The sequence below is a fragment of the Cupressus sempervirens genome, chromosome 1, assembly GCF_028749045.1.
Source record: "Cupressus sempervirens isolate cs-2001-9-10 chromosome 1, ASM2874904v1, whole genome shotgun sequence".
In the NCBI taxonomy this organism is placed as follows: Eukaryota; Viridiplantae; Streptophyta; class Pinopsida; order Cupressales; family Cupressaceae; genus Cupressus; species Cupressus sempervirens.
The window spans coordinates 877,815,191-877,836,130 of NC_143118.1; the positions used below are offsets into that span (position 1 = coordinate 877,815,191).

The 20,940-nt window shown below is 36.9% G+C and overlaps 1 protein-coding gene across 1 annotated transcript in view; it reads right to left on the reverse strand.

Moving 5' to 3' along the window:
- Window positions 1-2,622: 2,622 nt before the first annotated feature.
- LOC149580621 (calcium-transporting ATPase 10, plasma membrane-type-like) overlaps window positions 2,623-20,940 on the reverse strand; it is a 44,585-nt gene continuing 26,267 nt past the window's right edge. The window contains exons 5-7 of the mRNA XM_089792469.1: window positions 16,045-16,216; window positions 15,425-15,723; window positions 2,623-3,141 (exon numbers count right to left, since the gene is read on the reverse strand). Of these exons, the coding sequence (XP_089648595.1) occupies window positions 2,863-3,141; window positions 15,425-15,723; window positions 16,045-16,216 (750 nt within the window). The 3' untranslated portion in view covers window positions 2,623-2,862. The remainder of the gene's footprint in view (window positions 3,142-15,424; window positions 15,724-16,044; window positions 16,217-20,940) is intronic.

A 20,940-nucleotide genomic window follows, 5' to 3' on the forward strand; every position in this document is an offset into this window, starting at 1 on the left:
GTAAGTTATATAATTTTTGAAATAAATTAAGTAGGATTTTTGGTTTGCACAAGCACATTATTAAAAGACGAATAAAATCATAAATTTCTTATTTTTGTAATTTATATCTAAATTGTTTGTTTGTTAAAGCAATGACTTCTTGTCAGATTTCTCCTTGGGTATTCAATTTTTTTCAACAAAGACCTTTCCATCTTTTTCTTTAGATTTTTAAATGGTGTAACTTATTTTCATTACAAAGCTTTTTACAGTTTTCAAATCCACAATAGGGCACAATATTGGAGTATACTGTGTTGTTATGTGGAGCCTGCTCAAACTCATAGGTTAATTGTTTCTCATTTCCTTCAGTGTGGTTTCCTCCTAGATTTCTCCAAGGGTTTGGGGGTAGTCCCTCTATTATGGGGTTAAAGGGCAGTGCCCCTTGTGGGGTCCTAGGACAATGCCCCAAGCACACTACCTATCACAATATAGGTGGGGACGAGGTGCAGCACCCAGCGAAGCCAAAAATGACTTCATTATTATAAAAGGCATCAAGAGTTATTTTTTCTATTGGATGGTATAGCCCTAATTTTGTAACCAACATAACCCTTGTATAAAATGCCTTAGGGTTAGAGATTTTTTGGTATGATAATTTAGTAGCTCCTTCCAACATTATCGGGATTGTAGGTTGTGATCAAATTAAATTACTAGATAGTAATATTAACTTGTTTGGTGGACATAGTCCAAGATCGGGTGAACCACGTTAAATCTTTGTGTCTTCTATTCCATTTTTGTGTGCATTAATCCTTTAGCATTGTCAGTTATATTTACATGTAACTATTATAATTTTGTCTTATAATCCTAACATAGCGCAATAATTCAAGGGAAAGATTTATCCTCAATCTAACTCTTGTAGTGGTACTATTGATGAATTGAAAAACGTATACTTCTCCAAAGCGTTATTTTTATCTTACAATAAATGAATTGTATCTAGTTATAAACTCATGATATCCGTCCTTCAAATTACAGAAAGATTTGGTGTTTTCATCTAATTTTTAAACTTTATTTTTGCTCATTATCACAAGACCTTATTCTCATGGTAAAATACTAGAGTGATTTCTGCAATACTGTTGGAGAACACCATTAACAAAAACAATTCCCACCATGTAGTCAAGCTCCCACCCTTGTATGTTTGATCTAGGCGCCAGACTCCTATATCAAACCAAATAAAACAATAATACATCTCAAAAACCCTTGGTAAACACAGCTTCAGATTAGTCCTTCAACCTCGTGGGCATCCTCTTAGTGTGAGTTATCTACCCTTAATTGGTATTCAATAGAACAAATACTGCAGAAAATTCCGCCGCAAGCCAATCAATTCGTTCTCACTGGCATATTCATATGAATTAGACATCATGATGTCAACTTTACACCATAATTCTACCTTGGAAGATCACAGTGTTGAACTTCCAAGGAAATTTTCCAGTCCTAACCAAATAATATTGAACATCATGTAGTTAATAATTACAAAATAAAATCAGCATGAAACCTGACGTGTACTGTCAGACTGGGAGACAGCCACATAAATTAGCTCAAGGCGAATATATATTTGTGGTGTGGATTGAGATAAGCCTTCTCTCATCAAGGAAAATGAATAATCTGATTTTATGCTTGATTTGTTAATGGTATTTTTCAATTAATCAACCAGCTCAAACGTTTCCACACCCATACGTGTCATTTGATAATGAATTTCAGTGTGCCAGGACGTAGAACGTTCTAGCAAACTAGCTTTGACCCCTTAAGCTGAAGCCTAGTGTGCATCAATATCTGCTGAACGACCATACACTTTATATTTTATAATTAAGAAAACTCAAGAATAAAAGCATCCGAGAGTTCTCCTTACGAATTGTAAAAGAGGCAAATGCCATGATTGTAAACAGAACTCTCAATGCCGAACAGAATTCCAAAGCAAAACTGTCTTATTCCAAGATTGAAAAATACAGAAACTTTGACCAAAAAAATTGAAAGACAACATACAAAGATGTAACTGAGTCTCCTTCAATTTCCCCAAGGTAGTGTGAGTGATGAAATGTCCCTTCAGCAAGAAAATACTGCAAATACTACTTTCTTCTTATGAAGATTATTACGTGAATAAAGTGACCTCCATAATTGAATGGCTAGCTAGATGTGTGGCAGAGGAGTCACCTTTAAATGAGTTCATGCTCCAATGGCAGCAATGACAAGTTGATTGACTTCTCAACTAAGGATACTGGAAAATATATTGAGAGAGCAGCCTTCTCACCATTAAGAAACAAAAGGATATTTTATTATCCAATTTTAGAATACTTCCTATGAATATCAGTTTTTTTACATAGCATGAAGGTAATAATTATATTGCTTCAATTAATTTAACATGATGTTGACAATGCTAAAGTACTGTCCAAACCAAATCGGCTTTTAACACGCTGTCTCCACCATTTTCATATATTATAATTAGTGGTGGCATAGCAATAAAAATGCTCTTCTGAGTCGCCAAACTAGAAACTTGGAATCGAAAAACAAATATCAGATGTATCATATTATGCACTTGACAAATAGTACCAAGGCATCGCTATGACTTTCCATCAAAGATATATAAATGCAAAATTTAAAAACAGCTGTAAAATATGCCAATCATTTTTCTGAGTCAAAGACTTCAGGCATAATAGTGGGATTGTTACAATAAAATTGTAAAAGTACATCAGTTACACCACCACTGTCTTCCACATTATCCCCTTAGCAAATTCAGCATTTTCTTTGCTAGAGCATCAGATACGAGTTTACTGTGCTTGATACAAAACTGGGATGACAATAGCAACTGAACAAGACTTAGTACCAAAATTATCTCTACTCTGATTTCAATTTTGATCCCAACTGTTGATTTAAAGAAACAGGGATCTTTTTAACTAGCATTGCTACTGGCATGCTGAAAACACCTATTAGTATGCTACCCAACCATTGGTTCCAACTGAGTGGAGTTGTGTTTGCCAAAGAACCCAAAAATTCAATAATCATCACTTGAAACAAAACCGTGGATGACAATACAGCAATGAAAACCCAATTTCTTAGGATGTCATGGAAAACATTTATATTCTCCATTTCTCTCGAACTTATTTCATTAAATACCTGCACACAGGCAAGAAATAATATCTAAAATTAGCACAGCATGAGATAAGAATTCAAATTCTATACCTTCCAAACAAATTGTGAGGAATCTGTAGCCTGCTAAAATGTTGAAATTTGAAATATTTCATTTGTGCAAATGTGATTCAAAAGATTCATTCTGGATAAAATAACTCTCATATTTCATTTGTGCAAACGTGATTTAAAAGATCAATTCAAGATGTAAATTACTTTGACACTATTTAGTACTCAACGTTTAAGGCCTAACTTTTTATGCCCCAAAAATTGAAGAATGAAATAAAATGTGCATATAAATTCACTTGGAATATTTAACTCTGTTCAGGTATCTAGACAAGGGCCCTATTTGTATTTGGCTCACTATCTAAGCCTTTATGCACACTGGTAACAAATATTCTTAAAGTAACAGCATTTCCTCGCTATCATTTAGCTTCTAATCCTATCATTCATCTAGCTTCAAAGCATTTGTTGTGTTGTTACATGAGAATAAAAGCAGCGTAATGATTTCAAATCCAATGGGCACAATGGAGATGTAGATGCAAATCCGAAGAATGAGGATGACAATGTTTTCTGGGACAATGTTGACAAGGATGGACTGATGCTGGACCTCATACTGCAGGCTTGGTTGTTGAGCATTTTTTTGTCTCCCTTGAGGTTCCTAGGCTCGTGCCAGAGTCAGATGAACCTTATTTCATTTCAAATTCCAGCTTGTGTAAGGAGTTCCTTTGCCAAGCGGTGGCCTTTGTTTCCCTCCTAACTGTATAGGTGCTCAAGCAAACATTGGGGATGGGTTCCTGTTTAACATGAGCACTGGTAGTGCTGTGTCACATGTAATTTCTCCTGCACACAACATAGATATCAAGCAGAAATGTAATGATGGGACTGTTGCTGATGCTCCCTACACTCATAACTTCGATAATTTCAAATCCTATTTCAGTTCCTCTTGTGCAGGACTTTGATATCATACCACCTTGTCTTGGCAATAGTTTGGCTCTATCAAAGGGGATGGCAGCCATTGATCCTTCTCTCTATTCAAACATTGGCCTATGTGAGGGGTTTCTTATACAAAAGGTGACCCACATTTGCTTCCTGATTACTCAAGTTGAAAGGGATGGTTTCTTGTTTGGCAATTGTTTTGGTTAGATGTGTTATGAGTGTCTTCTCTACAAGTGGCATATATGCAAGATTGCAGTAAAGGGATTGTCACAGTTATTATGGTGCCCTAAGATCATAAAATTTTAATGCTGCATTTCTCATTACGATTCCTCTTATGTGGGACTCAAATTTATCCATGCCTCCTAGTCTTGGCAATGCTTTGGAGCTCAAGCGTTCAGAAGTCCACAAAGGTGTACACTGTTTCTTCATATCCTATTCATGTTCTTTTCTGTGGTTATGAATCCCTTGCTGAGGACATTCCTTGTGTCTCTTATAGGATTCTAGATGTTTTGGTGGATAAAGCTTCTGCTAGTATGCAGTTGCCCTTTATTGGGAGATTCTTTGCTTCTCAACCAAACATAGATGTCACCCATAGCTAGCCATCCAAATGCTGGAATTTTTCAGATCAACTTCATGTTGCAGCCGTGCTAAACAGATTCATTTTATCCTCCTTCACATCTATGGAGAATTGCTCACAAGTCCTATAGGGAGGTCCTTGGTTCCTTGGTAAGGTATATCTTCAGTCAGAAGGATGGGCTACTGGCTTTGATGCTACCAAAGGTTAACATGGGGGTTAGGCTCCTTAAGCTCCCATTGAATTCTGGGGTATCAATCAAGCCATCACTAATGCTAACTTCACTATGTTGCCATTAACAATCCTACAAAATCTCAAAAAAGTTCCATTTTTGCCAAATTTTGTGTTGGTGTTGAAACTTATTTGCCAAACCATATCAATTTGTGCTCCAAATTATTTGTCTGGGACTAGAAAATGCATTATGAGACATCTTCACTCGTGTGATTCCATTACAACAAAGCTGGGCACTTCTCCTTGATGTGCTAAGACCTTCATCATGAAAAAAGCACTCTAACATGAGGCAAGAAGTAAAGAATGCCCTTAAGGACAAGATCCCAGTAGAGGCGTGCCATCAAGTTTCTGTAGAGAGGGAAGGTCCTGGAAACCATAGAGGGGGTTCATGCCCGCAAGGATAAAGGATCCCCATGCGAAAGATACCTAAAGTTGTGGTTGAGAATCCTTCGGATAAGACTGGTACATCAGAAAAGGCAGAGCAATTCATTTTGGCCCTGCTCCTCTTTAGATCCCTTCGGTGAGGTTTGGATTCACACTTTGTTGATTGTTTGTTTCACATCCTACTATAGTTTTAATGTCCCTGTGGCTTGATATTTGTTTTTTGGGGTACTCTTTAGGCCCATTCCTTTGCTGGCATTTACCCATGTTCCTCGTCCATCTTTTTGAAAAAGCTTTTAGGCTCGTTTCAAAACCCACTCCAATTCATGGCTCCAGTCAAGACTCAAAAGCATTAATCTAAAATAAAATTATAAAACACAATAGTTCCTCTCTGGACCTCATAGGTTTCTGAAACCAGTAGCAAATACTCTACCAGTCATGTAAAGGAAACAACATAAGATGTTTTGGCTCACATAAATATGATTTAACAAAGGTTTATTTAAATGGATCTTCAATCCAATGACTATCACAAACAATTAAGATTCAACAAGATTGTATTAATGATTAATGAATCATTACCAGTAAACGGGGATACACAAAATTTTATGTTACACAAGGGATATCACCCGTAGTCTAGAAGCTATATGGAGATGATTGCTTTATCAAATTTATTGATACTAGTAATAGATCATAAACGTCAGAGAAGGCTTAGTTGATGCTAACAATGAATCATAGCCAATACTTTAGCTAGACTACTTTGAAATATTGAAAACCTTCTAGTGCAGGAGCACCTAGGGTTTTAGGCTAAACCCTAAACTATTTTTCACTTGTAGTGACCTTAGCCAAGTCACCAGTGAATAAGGACTCAAGATGAATCCTAGAGTGTGGAGTGTTTGTGAAGTCAATTTTAGTGTGTATGTCAAAAGTTATCAAGGTATGCAAAAAATTGTCAACTAAGAGTCAAATTGGGTCAATAGGTGAAATGGACCTAAAATGTGTGAAATGATGTAAAAGTGTGTTAGATAACCTTAGATATGCTAATCAAGTCAAACTGCACTCATTTGGATGAAATATGAGGTGGTGTGATCAAAATTGCAAAATTGCAAAAAAGTTGTCAATGACAACATTGCAAATTGACATGATTGAGCAACGAAAGTGAGAAGAGGTTGTGGGTTAGTTTGGACAGTTGAGGCATGGGCTATGAAGCTACTTAAGACCATCTAAGGTCTGAGCTCAAGGTTGGCAACTTGTACATATCATTTTGCATAATCAAAAGGGTAGGGTAATGCAGTATATTGATTTTTTGGATCATACAGACAATGTCATGACATGCAAACTCCACATAATGCAGTGGCATCCTAGGCCGTCAGCTTCTTCATTTGGAACCAAATTCCTTTCTTCCACTTTTTCCCAACTCTGTATGTAACTTTTCAGTTTTTAGTAATTGATGTTTTTTTCAAACTTTTCCTTTTATTTAACTAATTAAATAAGTCTATTTATTTTTCTCTTCCTAACGATAGTTATTCTATTAAACGGTAATAAACCAGCACAATCCTAATTGAAGGTAGGGAAATCCCTGTAGGTAATATACACTTCAGCTAAATTGTCATTTTTCCTCTTTAACAACTATGAGTGCCGGGACCACTAAAATCTTTCTAGGGTGAGTGATCATTTCTTTCCAAATGTTTGATCCAAATAAATACCAAATTTATTATTATTCAGAGCCATCAAAAATTACAAATAAATGTAATGGAGTTAATTTTATTTTACTTTCAAAAGATGCTTTTGTTTCCTTTTAATAATATTCATATTGTTGAATATATTTTTGTATATACTATATATTAGTAATGGTGATATCAATGTGTGAAATTGTCAAACTATTTAGTTTTCAGACCTTAACAATCTTTAAACTTGGATAATGATATTGACAGATCTGATGTCATGACATATTAAATCTATCTAATTTTCTAGTTAGTTTTGAGAAAACCTTACAACCTTTAAAGTAGCATTATATTTCAGTACCAAAGCCTAATGATTAGGCCTTTCTATCTCCAAAATTCTTTATGAGTTGAATACTCTAAATCTTGATTTTTGTAAAAAAATCTATTCAACAAAATCATTGACCAGATTATATATATATGGCCTGAGCAACTAAGACTTTTTCAAATTTGTTATTGAATCCGATATGCCCATTATGTCTATTTAAAACCAACACATTGCTTTTTTTTAACTATAAGAGTATTAAACATTTATTCAATCATAAATGAGAATAGGCTGCCCATCAAAGAAAGAGCAATAATAATCTTGTCACTTTCCACTAAATGATCCAACACATGACACATCTAGAGATAATTGCCCCCCTATCCACTAAATTCCAAGCCTGCATTGGATCAGAAGCCCATTTGGCCAAATAACTTGCTGCACCATTCCACTCCCTAGGAATGTGTCTAACAGTAACAGATTCCAAGGAGCCACGCAATTGGAGGATCTATCAAATAAGTTAATAACCAAAGCTAAGTGTCAACTAACATCATCTAGCCGGTGCCTAGTTAGCAAAGTTACCACCACCTGAAAATTGGATTCTCAAATAATCCTTTTCCAACCAAGAACACAACTAAATTCTATAGCACACAAAATGGCAAGAGCCTCCATTAAATTATTCATATGAAGGCCCTTATAAACAGAAAAAATAACCAGTGTGACCCCAGTATTGGGGGACGTGGGGACATCAAAACACCGGGATTGGGGGAAAATGGGCCTCATTTTTCGGGACGGTGGGGGGACGGTTAGGGGATGGCGGCAAGGGGAGGACGAGGCAGGGAGCGTGTTGTATAGAATACATATAGAACACGAAATGCTTGTTATAAAATGATGTTTCAATATAACATACTAAATTAAAATACTTGAACATAGCAAAATTGCAACATCAACTAGAACAATTGACCATTCAACATAGAACATACTACATACCCAATAGTAAAACTCAAAAATCAAAATTCAAATAGAAATTCAAGTACCCATCCCAATGGCGGCATGGTTGCAGAATGGAAAAGGTGGGGGTACTTGGGTACTCAAGTACCCGATGCAAGGACGTGGGGACATCGAAACACCGGGATTGGGGGAAAATGGGCCTCATTTTTCGGGACAGTGGGGGGACGGTTAGGGGATGGCGGCAAGGGGAGGACGAGGCAAGGAGCGTGTTGTATAGTATACATATAGAACACCAAATGCTTGTTATAAAATGATGTTTCAATATAACATACTAAATTAAAATACTTGAACATAGCAAATGGGGGACGTGGGGACATCGAAACACCGGGATTGGGGGAAAATGGGCCTCATTTTTTGGGACAGTGGGGGGACGGTTAGGGGATGGCGGCAAGGGGAGGACGAGGCAGGGAGCGTGTTGTATAGTATACATATAAAACACGAAATGCTTTTTATAAAATGATGTTTCAATATAACATAGTAAATTAAAATACTTGAACATAGCAAAATTGTAACATCAACTAGAACCATTGACCATTCAACATAGAACATACTACATACCCAATAGTAAAACTCAAAAATCAAAATTCAAATAGAAATTCAAGTACCCATCCCAATGGCGGCATGGTTGCAAAATGGAAAAGGTGGGGGTACTTGGGTACTCAAGTACCCGATGCAGGGACGTCCCAAGGATGGGTACTTCGAGGTTTGGGAGAGGGGTGCGAGTCCTCGTGTTACACTGAAATTAACCGATTATCACAGCCAACCCTGCCAATGTCAACATGCCCAGGATTCCCCCATGATGAACCATCAATATTAATTTGTAAAACTCCCTAAGGACCCCAAGGAGGGATCCAACAACCCTCACGAGTGATCCTTCGCAAAGGATATGTGCACCTATTTCTCATGACTTGTCCAACATATATTGAAGCAACCACTAAAGAGGAAAATTGAGACAATTGCAGATAACATCCCCGAGATCCACCCCTCCAACCAAATCATGCTTTGCCAAGATAGTCTCACAAAGAGAATGAATAATTGTCCACTACACATGTTGAACAATCATCCTAGCATCATGAAAAATCCTATGATTCCTTTCCAACCAAACATGCTAGATGATAAACGTAGGTCCAAGAGCATCTGCCACCTAAAAAAAAGAGGTTCTAACAAGGGCTTCCCAATGGGCCCAAAACCCAGCCAACAAGGAGACGTGCTAGCAGGCCTAATCCCAAACAGCCCACAAAAAGTGCCAAATCTCCTTAGCAAAGGAGAACAGGAAGAAAATATGAGAAATCGAGTATGCAAGATACACATCGAAGGACTCCCAAGAAGCAAGGAACTAGAGTCAACTCGAACCGAACCTCCTCCAAACCACCTAGCGGCTATTCACAAGAATCCTTCCATCTATAACCCACAACCAAGCCTAACTTCCATGTGGTCTTATAATGCACAAACATATCCCACCTTACTATAGTAAAGCTATCGCAAAGAGGTTGTAGGTGCAAATGCATGGAAAAGAAAGGAGGATTACCATCACAAGACCATCCAAGAAAGAACTTTAGAGCTTGTATTGCAGATCCAAAATAGACCACTCTTAACCAGCTGAGCTCCCCTTATTAGAGTGTGCCAAATCATAGAGCCCCTTCCCTCCAGAGGATAGCACCAAACATCCAAAAAGATAACAACTTTTAAATACTTCATGAGAATAGGAACTCAAAGTTGATTCTCATTGGTACACCAACACATAATTTGGCTGCAAGAATCTGCCCATTCAAGATAGGAAAACAAAGACCAAAACCCCCTTCTTTGGCAGACACTTCATGAGAATATGAACTCAAAGTTGATTCTCATTGGTACACCAACACATAATTTGGCTGCAAGAGTCTGCCCATTCAAGATAGGAAAACAAAGACCAAAACCCCCTTCTTTGGCAGACACACAGACTTCCACTTAACTAGGCTCCACCTAGAAATCTGCAAATTACCACTCCATATAAATCAGCATGAGAGAGCATCAAATTCCTTAAGAAAATACACAAAAGTTGCTTAACAAAACTTTTGTCAATAGGAAGAGCTTGAAACACCGATTGAAAAAGTCACTCTAGCAACAAAAGAAACCACTAAATAGTCCAATTATTATTTATTAGCCTTCTAATGCAACTTATCAAGCAAGTACTATCAAAATGGCCTAGGTTGCTTACCAACGACAAGAGGAATACCAAAATAAAGCAAGGGGAGAGACCCAATCTAAAACCTCAAAACATTAGCATCCCTCCTCTAGATAGGTTTTACAGTGTTAAAAAAATAGATTGAAGATTTTGGCTCATTGACTTTCAGACTTGAAGAAGCTAAAAAATATTCGTTGTCTACTTGAAGGATTTCGCTTCATGAAGGCGACCAATCCCCCTAAGAGCAATACCATTCACAAACTAAAGATGAAAAAGCTTAGGCAGCCTGTTACACCAAATCCAACCCTAAATCAGGTCCTTGGAAACCTGAGACTAAATAAATTTGCTTAGGCCCTCAGCCATAATAATAAACAAACAAGGCAGAGGATTCAAGCCTATGAGAATTTAATGCAAAAAGCAGCATTAAACTCTACCATAAGCTTTAGCCATATCCAGTTTGATGAACATAGATTCCTCCTTAGAAACCACCATAGAGTAAATGGATTTAGAAGCAACTACAACCCCATCCAAATTTGTCTTCAAACCACAAAACCCCTTTGCTCATATGAGATCAAAGTAGGGAGCCAAGGTTGAGCCTTTCAACAATCAATTTAGTAATAATTTTGTAGACCACATTGTACAAAGCAATGGGCCTAAAAAATCCACAACTGATAAGTACCTTCCTTTTTAGATATAAGAACAAGGAAAGTAGAACTCAAGGCCCTAAGCATTTGTTTACTACCATATGATTAGTGGACTACTTCCAGAAAATCCAAATTAACAATATCCCAGAGTTCTTGAAAAAATTCTATTGGAAATCCATCCAAGCCTAGAGCTTTACCCATATGCATCCCAAAGCCTCTTCTAATTCAAACATAGATATCGGGCACATAAGGGACTCAATGATCACATTGGTGACTAGAGAGGGGATACAAACCAGGATCACATTCTCCTCATCCTCAACAAGAGGTGAGTCCTCAGGAAATAGTGTAGAATAGTACTTTATTTTAATTTACATTGTCGACCCATACCCCACATGTTTCAAAATCATTTTCATAATAAAATTGGTAAATAATATTCAATTGGAATGGGTCAGCTAAAATCATACAACGTTCTACAAGAAGTAAAAATAAAATAGAGTTTTAAAAAATAAGTACACCTCACAAAAGTTAAACAAGAATTAGATTTCAAATACAAATTTGGGAGCTTTTTCTAAAGTTTGTGGATGGTAATTGTTAACTATTGCACTTTTGTTCCTAACATGCTTCGTGAGATTCTTTATACCATATTTGGTTTGTTGTACTTTTTTATTATATTTGATCAACACAAAAACCTTGAACATGTGTTTTATGAAGTATTATTTAGTAAAGAGTCAAAAACTTGCATAGCTCTTTGCAATTTCACCTACACTTTCAAAGCAGCTTCAATGTTTGCTCCCCTAGCCTTTGACTAAGTCCAATTCAGGCATTGCATTAGCCTTTACCATCTCAGGATGCCCAGGGTCCTTTCCAATAACCACCTTGCATCAGTTTTACATTAACCACATGTTTCTTTTGTCTCCCATCACTTTTGAGAATGATTTGGCTAGCCATTAGTGCGTCATGCAGCATTGCAAGACATCTTAGAGTTCAAATATCAGTTCTAAGTGTGTCACTACTGGTCACCTACCTAGGTCAGTGGAAACAACTTCCAATATTCTAAAACGACTTGGGAACTCTTTTGTTCCCTCTTCTCACTTTTAAATCTATTCTTTTCACTACATGCACTCTCTTGGTTCTTTCTTGCAATCTCGTGTTCTCGACTTTCACAGCTCTCTCCTTCCCTCCCATCACTTTTGAGAATGATTTGTCTAGCCATTAGTGCATCATGCAACGTTCCATGACATCTCAGAGTCAAATATCAGTTCTAAGTCTGTCACTACTGGTCACCCACCTAGGTTAGTGGAAATGACTTGCAATATTCTAAAACGACTTGGGAACTCTTTCATTCCCTCCTCTTCTCACTTTTAAATCTACTCTTTTCACTACATGCACTCTCTCTTGGTTCTTTCTTGCAATCTCTTGTGTTCTCTTGACTTTCACAGCTCTCTCCCTCCCTCTCTCTATGTAGCTTGTACAATTCTGTACAACTTTCTAAAACAATCTCTCACTTCAATATCCATAGCTATCTTGGCTTTTTCAAGCATATTTGGTAATATCTTTCTAACTTATGTTTTAAGCATTCTTGGATTTATCACATCCCTTATCTTTTAAATCACTTATCATTTTGTTTATTTGTATTTTGATCTATTTATCTATTTGGCTATTGTGGAAGTGGAAACACCAAAATAGGGACTTGAATGAGGAAGGTCTCTAAACAACCCAAACATTTTTCCTCTTTCGTGGTTGTGCAGATTTATTGAAGACATTTGACTACACGGAGGTTTTCATGTGTATATTTATTTATTACACGAAGGTTTGCATGTGTATATTTATTTAATTTTCAATTATATTTGTCATAGTAACACAGGGACGCATTCCCCCCAAAGAACCCCAATGTCTCCGAGACGCGGGGATGTCGTTCCAACATTTCGAATGCTGCCACCAGTCTGCAGTCGTTCTCGCAAAGATGGGGGGCGTCCCGGTGTCCCCTAAGGAGATAGGGGGACAAGAACGAGTCCCTCAACCCCTCTAGAGGACAGTCAAGCGTCCCCTATACAACCAAAAAAATAATGTTTGTTTAAAAAAATATATACACTTTTTAATATTGTATTGGTCGTATTGAATATCATATCATGTCGCTCAATGTAATCATCTTTATGATAAGGTACTCATGCTTTTGATATCTATGACTGATATTATTTAATATCTATATAATAGAAGCTAGCACTCTTCCATTTGCTGATTTGAGCATATAAATCCTTATTTTGAAGCTTTGTTTGAATGACAAGTGTGAAATAATATGAACTTTATTTAATGGTAGGTGTGTACCTATCTCCATGTACCTATCTCCATTCAATCCTAATTGGTATAGGAAAAGAGGATATTCATGGAATCAAAATGCAAAATTATTATCTTGGAATGTATTATCAATACCTATTATTTGATAACGCATGACTACATAGTATGGGATGTGCAAGTCATTCACTACATAATGCTATTCAATCACATGATAATACTTTGGTAAATTTTACATATACTTCTATAAATTTTATGTTTACATCCTTAGTTAAACATAAACGATAAAAACATCTATATTACAAAAATGGGGTTACATGAACAAGCAAAATTACAAAAGTTGAAAGATAAGAGATCATACATATAGAATAGCATTAGCTCTTCAGATGTAAATTCATGATATATAAATATATAGATCTCATTATGATTCTGATTAGCAAAGTGCTTCTTTTAAGCTTGCTTGTGAATTAAAATGAAACCAAAAAGAATTCGATGAAGATCTATAAGTTTTAAAACAAAATATAGATGAAGTAAAAATAAATTAGATACGTAGTGATCATGACACATATTGGATGTAGAATGAATATATTCATAGCCATTATCATTTATTGATTATGTGATTTTTAAATTATGGGGGAAAAATGTTCTAGCACTATTTGTGCAAAGTGAAAAGCAAGTTTTTTTCCTATGACATAACCCTTTAGAATTAAAAAGGAGATATAATATCACACTTTAGTTAAAAGGGAGAACAATAACAATATTTTTATTAGTTTCCGGTATTAAGAGATTATACAAGAATTTAAAGGATTGGAAAGAGAATGAGATCACTCAAGCTAGAAGGTGGTTTTGGAGGGCTATGGGCATTGGAGAAAGGGCACACAAAGTATGTTCAATTGGAGATACAAAGTACACTTGGAATTTTCTTGACTGAAGCTTGAGTTGCTTTGTTGTGCATGTTTTACATGTGTTCTGAATAAGAACTGTTTCCTCCTAGATTTGCCATAGTTATGAGGACCAAGTCCACTTAAATTTTCCTAGGGTGAGAATGACATTTCCAAATACTCTGATTTGCATAAGCATTGAATTTATCATTATTCAAAGTTATAAATAAATTAGATGGAGTTAATTTACCAATATTCTCAAAATAGAAATTATCTTTCCTTTCAATAATATTCATATTTTTGGATATCCTTTTATGAATATTACATATTAATGATAGTGATATTGATGTGCCAAAGTCTTCAACTAGTTAGTTTTGAGAAACATAGAAAAGTATCTCATTTTTTCCAGGAATGAGATGCCCCATACTCCGTGAGTTGCTTCTTTTAAGCAAGAAATCTTGGAATATAAATTTCCTACTGCTGGTCCAACATGGGAGAGATTTTTGGGAAGGAAGAGAACAATTTCATTCCCAGACAACTGGACTCTGGAACTTACTCTTAGCTTCTGAATATATTAACTATGGTTTGCAGACTTCAAAATACACCAAAATAAATGCTATAGCTTATAGGAATAAATACCTGCAAATTCCAAAAATGTATCTAGAATATAATTCATATCCATATTGTGCATCCACTTAAACCAGGCGGGAATGTTCTACTGTTCCAGAAAAGAAGTTATCCTCAAGTTATTGTTCATGTCAAATTAGTCAACAAGTCAATTTTCAGTAAAGAATGAAGGTCAAAGCCCAACCAATGGAAGTGATAAATACAAACTAGCCAGTTTGCAGATTCAACCTGGCACTTCAGTTCCCTAATAGATAATATTTGTGTGATTACAAGCATCAGCATATTGTCAAAGAAATAAAATGGGACTTAAGAGTGGATTAACTTGAAGTCTAAAACTAAAAACAACTTGTGTTTCTAACAAGTCCTAAAAAAAATTTAAAAACAAACAAAATTGGAGAGTGAGAAAGAGGGAAATGGAAAAGAGAGAGAGAGAGAGAGAGAGAGAGAGAGAGATTGCCTGGCAGAATACAAATGAATTGAATATCAATGTGTTCAGAACTAGAGAGAGAGAGAGAGAGAGAGAGAGAGAGAGAGAGAGAGAGATTGCCTGGCAGAATACAAATGAATTGAATATTAATGTGTTTAGAACTAAATCTTCATTTGGACCATCCAGCTTGAATAGCTCTTTCCCTTGCACTTGCAATGTCCATATTACAGAGAGCTGATAGACAACCTGGCCAAAAATATTCCTCCACATAACATTGCTGATAAAGCTTTGACCTCTTCCCACAGGTTGTCTTTTCATCAAGTCATCATGGGGAGGCTCGGTTGCCAATGCCAATGCTCCAAGAGTATCCATGATTAAATTGACCCAAAGCAGCTGAACTGCAGTCAACGGAGTTGTACCTGTTGATTAAATACCATAGATGTGAGATGCAATAAATCAGACTGCTCAAATAGTAGACATCTATGGACAACCTAATTTATGATCTCTGTAAACTAGATAGCATGCAGAAAGCCAAATATTGCATAACTAAAACAGGAAAACAATATCCATACTTACCTAGGAATCATGCTTAGAAACATTAACAATTAGGACAACCATGGCAATTGTTAAATTGACAAACTGATGTCCTAATTTACTATCTACAGTATGTTACCAGCTTTCTGAAATTCAATTCTTGCATAACTAAAATTGTAACTAAATGCATATGAGTATATGCGTACCTGTAACACATGCTGATGAAAAATTAACAACTAGGGCAACCACATTAACTGTTAACTGGAATTGTACAAATTTTTGGATGTTTATGTAAACTGAACGTCCCCACTTGGCAACTGTCACAATTGTGGAAAAATTATCATCAAGAATAATCACATCTGCACTTTCCTTTGCCACCTGCATTGAAAATTGCAACATGAATAACAAATACATAATTTATAACAAATATACTCTTCACAAAGTATGATAGTAAAGAGAAGCAAAACAATTTACAATATGTCTTGCATTGGAGTTTGATAAACCTCCTATATATTAAAGTGGTCTCAAGATTAAAATCCATATAGGAGAATTGAACATGAGCATTAAGATCAAATTTGGTAATATATAATATATATAATAGTTCACCATAAGGTAGAGAAGATAATGTTTTTCAGACAATAGTAACTGTGTAGTTGCCTCCAGAAGAATGAATTCTCTTCCAAATTAAAGAAGTTAGAAACAAACAACAATGTAACCAGTCTAATATTAGAGAGGCAGTTCAACTAATTATACAAAAGAAACACAATAATTTGGTTGCTTGTTTTTGAAGCACATTAACATGACACAGCCCAAACTTTCCATTCCAAACTTGGGTAATATTCCTAATTTAACAATAAAATGTAATAAGTAGACGTGTAAAAATATATTAGCAAGAAACTTTTTATTTTTATTCTTGATGAATAGTCCTTTTCTATTAATAAATAATATGCTAAGATTACATTTCACAAAAAAGGGATGGGGGATACAAGATCACCCCGCAAAAGTTCACACGGCCGAAGCCGAAATCAACAACTATTCATCAAAAAAAAACCTATAAAGCAACCCTCAGGCGACTATAGCAATGCCTGCTGAGGGAGGTGGTTCATCCTAATCATGAAATCCCCAATCATCTTGGGGATTGGGAGGCGGGTTGGGAACAGTCCAGCTATCAACAGCAGCATCAGCAACATCGATGGTCGGGTCAGCATCCTTTGTATCAAGCTATGGAGGTGAAATAGCCAGTTCCAAGCGAAAAGGCCATTTCCCAAAAACCACTCGCTGAGTGCCAGGAGGAGCCGGGGACCAACCACTGCAATCACAGGGTGGGGAAACCGAGCAGTGCCTCCATCCACCATCGCCACAACTAGAAGAGCGGTGGCAGGAAGCCTATGAACGCGGAGTGTGCGAGCGGCGGCCTAAAGAGTTGCACCTCTGGTGGCAACCTCTAGGCATCAAGGTATCAACTGAAGCATCTGGAGGTACCCTAGCAACAATACAAGGGGCATTGCCCTAGTGATTAAGAAGCTCTTGAAGGTGGGCCATCTCCAAGGCCACCTTGTTTGCTTGCACTTGAATGTGCATCATTACATTATTACAAATGCACACCTTAGTGTACAAAGCAATATTAATATAAAGAAAACTATGAGTGAAAATAACAGCATTTCTATCTTTCCACAGAGTGAACAAAATCTCCATCCTAAAGGTATGCCAAATCAAAGTAAATTTTTTATGGATCCTGGGGGAATCACCCGAAATAACCATGTGCCAAGAAAAGGGATCAAGCCGAAACGGCTTTAAAAAATCATAAATCCAGTGCCAATAATTTTGAGCACGTCTACAAAACCAAAAAGTATGCAGGAAAGACTCTGGTTGGCCACAAAATGGACGCCTAGGATCCGGAGGCCCAAGAGGAAGACCTTGATAAGCCAGGCACCAAGCAAAATGGGTAATCTTGGGTTTTGTAATAGCACTCCAAATAGTGTCAAAGCGCTTGCTCCATTGAGAAAGAGAAGATTGCAGATGCCATCTCTGATTGAGCGTATCCACCATCGGCAGATGGGGAGAAAGCCATCTATAACCCAGACTTAATTTGTAAATGGTGAAAGGAGTGACAGGATACCACTTCCAATCAGTCCACCAAGGTCTAACAGACTGAATACCCACTTTATGAATTAAGTGCCCTGGAATTGCAGAAAGCAATAAGTCAAAAGTCTGCCAATCTGAACGGGCAAGATGTACTAGACTTGCATATCTTCCCAAGATCTGAGACTCGTGGAAACCTAAGTTGCTGGATTCGGACCCTAAAGCTTGGGTCTGGGTCTGGATTCATCCGAGTCTAGATTCGAGCCCGGGTCCGCGACGGGTCTGGGTAGGGTCCGTGTTTTGGCCTGCAGGTCCGCCCGGGTCCCGAACCCGTCACAGACCCAGGTGAATCCGGGCAAACCCACGGCAGGTGGGGCCAAAAAGTGGCCCAAAAAAGCATTAAAATTTTGTTTTTTTAATTTTTTTTTAATTTTCTTTTTGTCAAACCTTAAAGTAAGGCCTATTAGATGCATTTCATTCATCTAATCTCTCATTTGCTTTGTCATTTTGGTGTCGCCATTTTGCAAGTTTGAAGAGAAGGTTGTAGAGATTGTCTGTGGAGTCTCAAATCCTTCAAATAATCAGTGTTGAGTGTTCCAAGTATGCATTTGATCCTTTCTTTTGCTTCTTTCATAATTTGTTTTTAGGTTTTTTTTTTTTTTTGTTCTAAATTTTTATCAAGTTTTGAAATATTTTTTTATATTTTTTTTATAGATTGCAAGAATCCAAGAATGAGTAGTCAGGGTTCAGTGTGTGGGGTGGGATCCCAAAGATTTAAAATTGATAAAGGCTCTCCTTTGTGGAAGTATACAACAAGAATTGAGCAATGTGCTAGTGGGGGAGGGTATATATGGAAATGCAATTTTGCCAAAACCAATATAGAAGCTCCTATTACCGGGTTAAACATCATTTGATAGGTCCACCAGGTCAAGGGATTTCCATGTGTGAGGGACCCCTAGACGGAGGTAAAAAAGGGTTGCCGGCTCCTCAAATAGCAGGCATTTTAAAAGAACAACAAGAGGCTGATAGGTTAGTGTCAAAGGCAAAAAAAGATAAGTCAAAGCAAAAACCACCAACACCACCCTCTCAAACAATCAGTAGACCACATCCCTTCCTACCTACCCCATCTGTGGATGAAGATGAAATAGAAACACCTGCATCCTGCAAGAGAGGCCCATTAGATACAGCATTTGAAAATGACAAGAGAGAAATTGTTGACATAAAGATTGGCCGTTGCCTCATTACAAATGGTGTTTCATTCAATCTAGTGAGATCCCCTTATTGGAGAGAGATGGTGAAAGCAATAAATGATGCACCTCATGGTTACCGATCCCCTGGATATGAAAAGTTGAGAACCACCAAATTGCATATGGAGAGAAAGAATATAGAAAACCTCCTCAAACCAATAAGAGATTCTTGGATCCAAACGGGGGTGAGCATTGTCTCTGATGGATGGAAAGATTGCAAAAACCATCCATTAATAAATGCGATTGCTGTTTGCCCCAAGGGGGCAATGTTTTTGAAGGCGATTGATTGTGAAGGGCAAGTAAAGGATGCAAATTTTATTGCCCAACTTCTCATTAAAACCATAGAGTCTATGGGAGCTGACAATGTTGTCCAACTAATAACAGACTATGCTAAAGTTTGTAAGGCTGTAGGTGCTTTGGTAGAAGCACGATATGAGCATATCTTTTGGACACCATGCAATGTCCACGCCTTGAACTTGGTGATGAAAACAATGGGCAGCCAAATTGAATGGATGAAAAATGTGTATGAGGGTGAGCAAATTGAAATGTTTGTGACAAACCACCATATGTCACAAGCAATTTTCAGAACTTTCTCCCGCTTGGAATTATTGAAGGTAAATTTTAAACTTTATTTAGCTTCATTTATCATTTTAATTTTTGTGTCATACTGTACAAAATTTAATACATATTCTTAAATTTTTGTGTCATACTGTACAAAATTTAATACATATTCTTAAATTTTTGTGTTATCAACTTATCATATTAACTTACAATTTGAATTAACATGCTAATAGGTTGCTGAAACAAGGTTTGCTTCACACGCAATCGTCCTTAGATGACTTGTGAGGGTGAAAAAGGCATTGGGTCAAATGGTTATTAGCAAAAAATGGGGTGGATGGAAGCAAGCTCATACAGAAAAGGCCAAAACTGTAAAGGATTTGATCGTGAGTGATGATTTTTGGAATAGGGTGGAATATGCATTAGAACTCACCGAGCCCATCATGTCTATGCTTCGATATGCCGACATTGATGAGCCTTGTTTGGGGAACATATATGATGCCATGGACTCCATGCTAGAAAGAATGAAATCAGTAAGTTTAAATTTTTATACAATACTTTATCCTTGTTTATTGAGAGATTTTGATTTTTGATTTTAATTAAGTTATTAACACTACATCAAGATAACTTACATGTACATCATTTGACATTCCAGGTCATTCAGCGGAGAGAGCAGGATCCTAATACCTTGTACACTAAGGTGGAGAAAATTGTTCTACATCGTTGGAACAAGATGACTGCACCTTTACACCTCCTGGCATATGCACTTTCTCCTAGATATTATAGTAGTGAGATACTTGCTATTCCTGGTAGAGTGGCACCATATAGAGATCCTGAAGTTGCTGCTGGGTATAAGAGGGCACTTAACAGGCTCTTTAGTGATCCTAATGTGGCATCAAATGTTAGGAGAGAGTTTGTTGATTTTGTCTCAGGCAAAAATGCAGAACCTGATGCAATCAATGACCAGAGTAGATTGGATGTCATTGGATGGTGGTACTTACATGGGGAAAGTTACATGTACCTCCAACCTCTTGCCATTAAGATCTTGTCACAAGTATGTATTTAAATTTTTTTCCTTTTCTTATGGCCACTTAGCTTGTCGAATTAGCACTCTTAAATTCCTATTGTATTGTAAAATTACTTAGCTAATTTTTTTAAATTTGTTGGTTGTCTCTCTAGGTTGCGAGCTCTTCTGCTGCTAAGCGGAATTGGAGT